Source organism: Dipodomys ordii, unplaced genomic scaffold (assembly GCF_000151885.1).
Source record: "Dipodomys ordii isolate 6190 unplaced genomic scaffold, Dord_2.0 Scaffold1000033789, whole genome shotgun sequence".
In the NCBI taxonomy this organism is placed as follows: domain Eukaryota; kingdom Metazoa; phylum Chordata; class Mammalia; order Rodentia; family Heteromyidae; genus Dipodomys; species Dipodomys ordii.
The window spans coordinates 410-1,931 of record NW_012317406.1 but is presented as its reverse complement, the minus strand read 5'-3'; the positions used below and the strand labels follow the sequence as shown (position 1 = coordinate 1,931).

The window sequence follows — 1,522 nt, the reverse complement described above, 5'->3', positions numbered from 1 at the left end:
GAAAGTGGTGTACTAGATAATAATTGTCTGTATATGAAATACTTCTCTTTTTAGAGGTGAAAGAAAGAGGGAGCAAATAATAATTTCCTGGACTCTCTGGCCACACATGCAATGGTAAGTGCTGAGATGTAAGACAATGCAAAGTCAGTTTTAATATTGCATTCTGTAAGCAACATGTTATGGTTAGCAACATAACAACCTTCTGAGGGCAACTTTAACCTCTGTGTTTCGCAGGCTGTAGATGATGGGGTTTAACATTGGAGTAATTACTCCATATAGCATGGAGATGAGTCTATCTCTGCCTAGGACATCTTGACTGGAAGAGCGGCGCATGTAGGTAAAGATGGCAGTGCCATAGAACAAACAGACGACAAGGAGATGGGAGGCACAGGTGGAGAAGGCTTTGCGCTTCCCTTCTGCTGACCGGATCTTCAGGATGGTGGAGATGATGTATATATAGGAGATCAAAGTTGTCAGGAAAGCACTGGTCCCAAAGATACCTCCTATCACTAAAGCAAGTATTTCTGCCATATAAGTAGATGAACAGGACAGAGCCACAATTTGTGGAATATCACAGTAGTACTGGTTAACTCGATTCGACTTGCAGAAAGACAGGCTGAAGGTGGATATTGTGTGGATGACAGAATTGAGAAATCCTGCTGCCCAGGTCCCGGATACCAGCTGTGCACAGCGAGTGTTTGTTATGATTACAGTGTAGCGAAGAGGAAAACATATGGCCACATACCGGTCATAAGCCATGACAGCGAGCAGGAAGACCTCAGTCCCCACTAGGGCCACCAGAAAATAAAGCTGTAAAGCACACCCAACAAAAGAAATGCTGTGGTCCTCTGTCAAAAGGTTCTGGAGCATCTTGGGAACTGTAGCTGATGGACAAAATATGTCTAACAGGGACAAATTCGCTAAAAGGAAGTACATGGGAGTGTGAAGCTTTTGCTCTATAGTAATGGCCAGGAGAATGGCCCCGTTACCAACCAAGGTGATCAGATAGATGATGAGAAATGCCAGAAAGAGAGGGTACCGCACCTCAGGGAGGTCAGAGAGTCCAATGAGAATAAACTGAGTAAGGTTGTAGAGATCCATCTCTTCTTTCCACAACTATCTGGCAGAAATAAGCCAAAAAACAACAGGTTAGGGTAAAAAAAAAAAGGAAAGCAGGAATGGAGAAATTCATAATACAGATAATTTGGAAGCTGATGAACTATGTTATGTATTCCTTGGGGACATCACTTTCTATAACTTCCAGTTGAAACACTGTATTTTCCCTTGTTCACCCTTAATTCCTTTTCACCCTTCTTTTCATAAAGAAGTAACTAGGGGACCTGGAAAATTCCCCAGCCAATTACCTTCAAGCATGCAACACTGTTGGATTTTGTAGTCAGTGGAAGCTGATGGTGGATTTCTCAAGCACAGACAGGCACTTGTTTTACTCTGACTCTGCCATCTTTATGTGTGTAGACTGCACTGTCTCAATACTAAATTACTAAGGTGCACATTGTCTTAT

At 42.6% G+C, this 1,522-nt stretch overlaps 1 protein-coding gene across 1 annotated transcript; it reads right to left on the bottom strand.

Moving 5' to 3' along the window:
- Positions 1 to 183: 183 nt before the first annotated feature.
- On the bottom strand, positions 184 to 1,101 carry LOC106002966 (olfactory receptor 5V1-like). The gene has a single exon (XM_013037709.1). The coding sequence runs from the start codon at positions 1,099 to 1,101 to the stop codon at positions 184 to 186; it is 918 nt and encodes a 305-aa protein (XP_012893163.1).
- Positions 1,102 to 1,522: the final 421 nt, after the last annotated feature.

Bases quoted from the DNA above. Each gene is read 5' to 3' on its own strand.
- LOC106002966 (XM_013037709.1), bottom strand. From the start codon at position 1,101: ATGGATCTCTACAACCTTACTCAGTTTATTCTCATTGGACTCTCTGAC.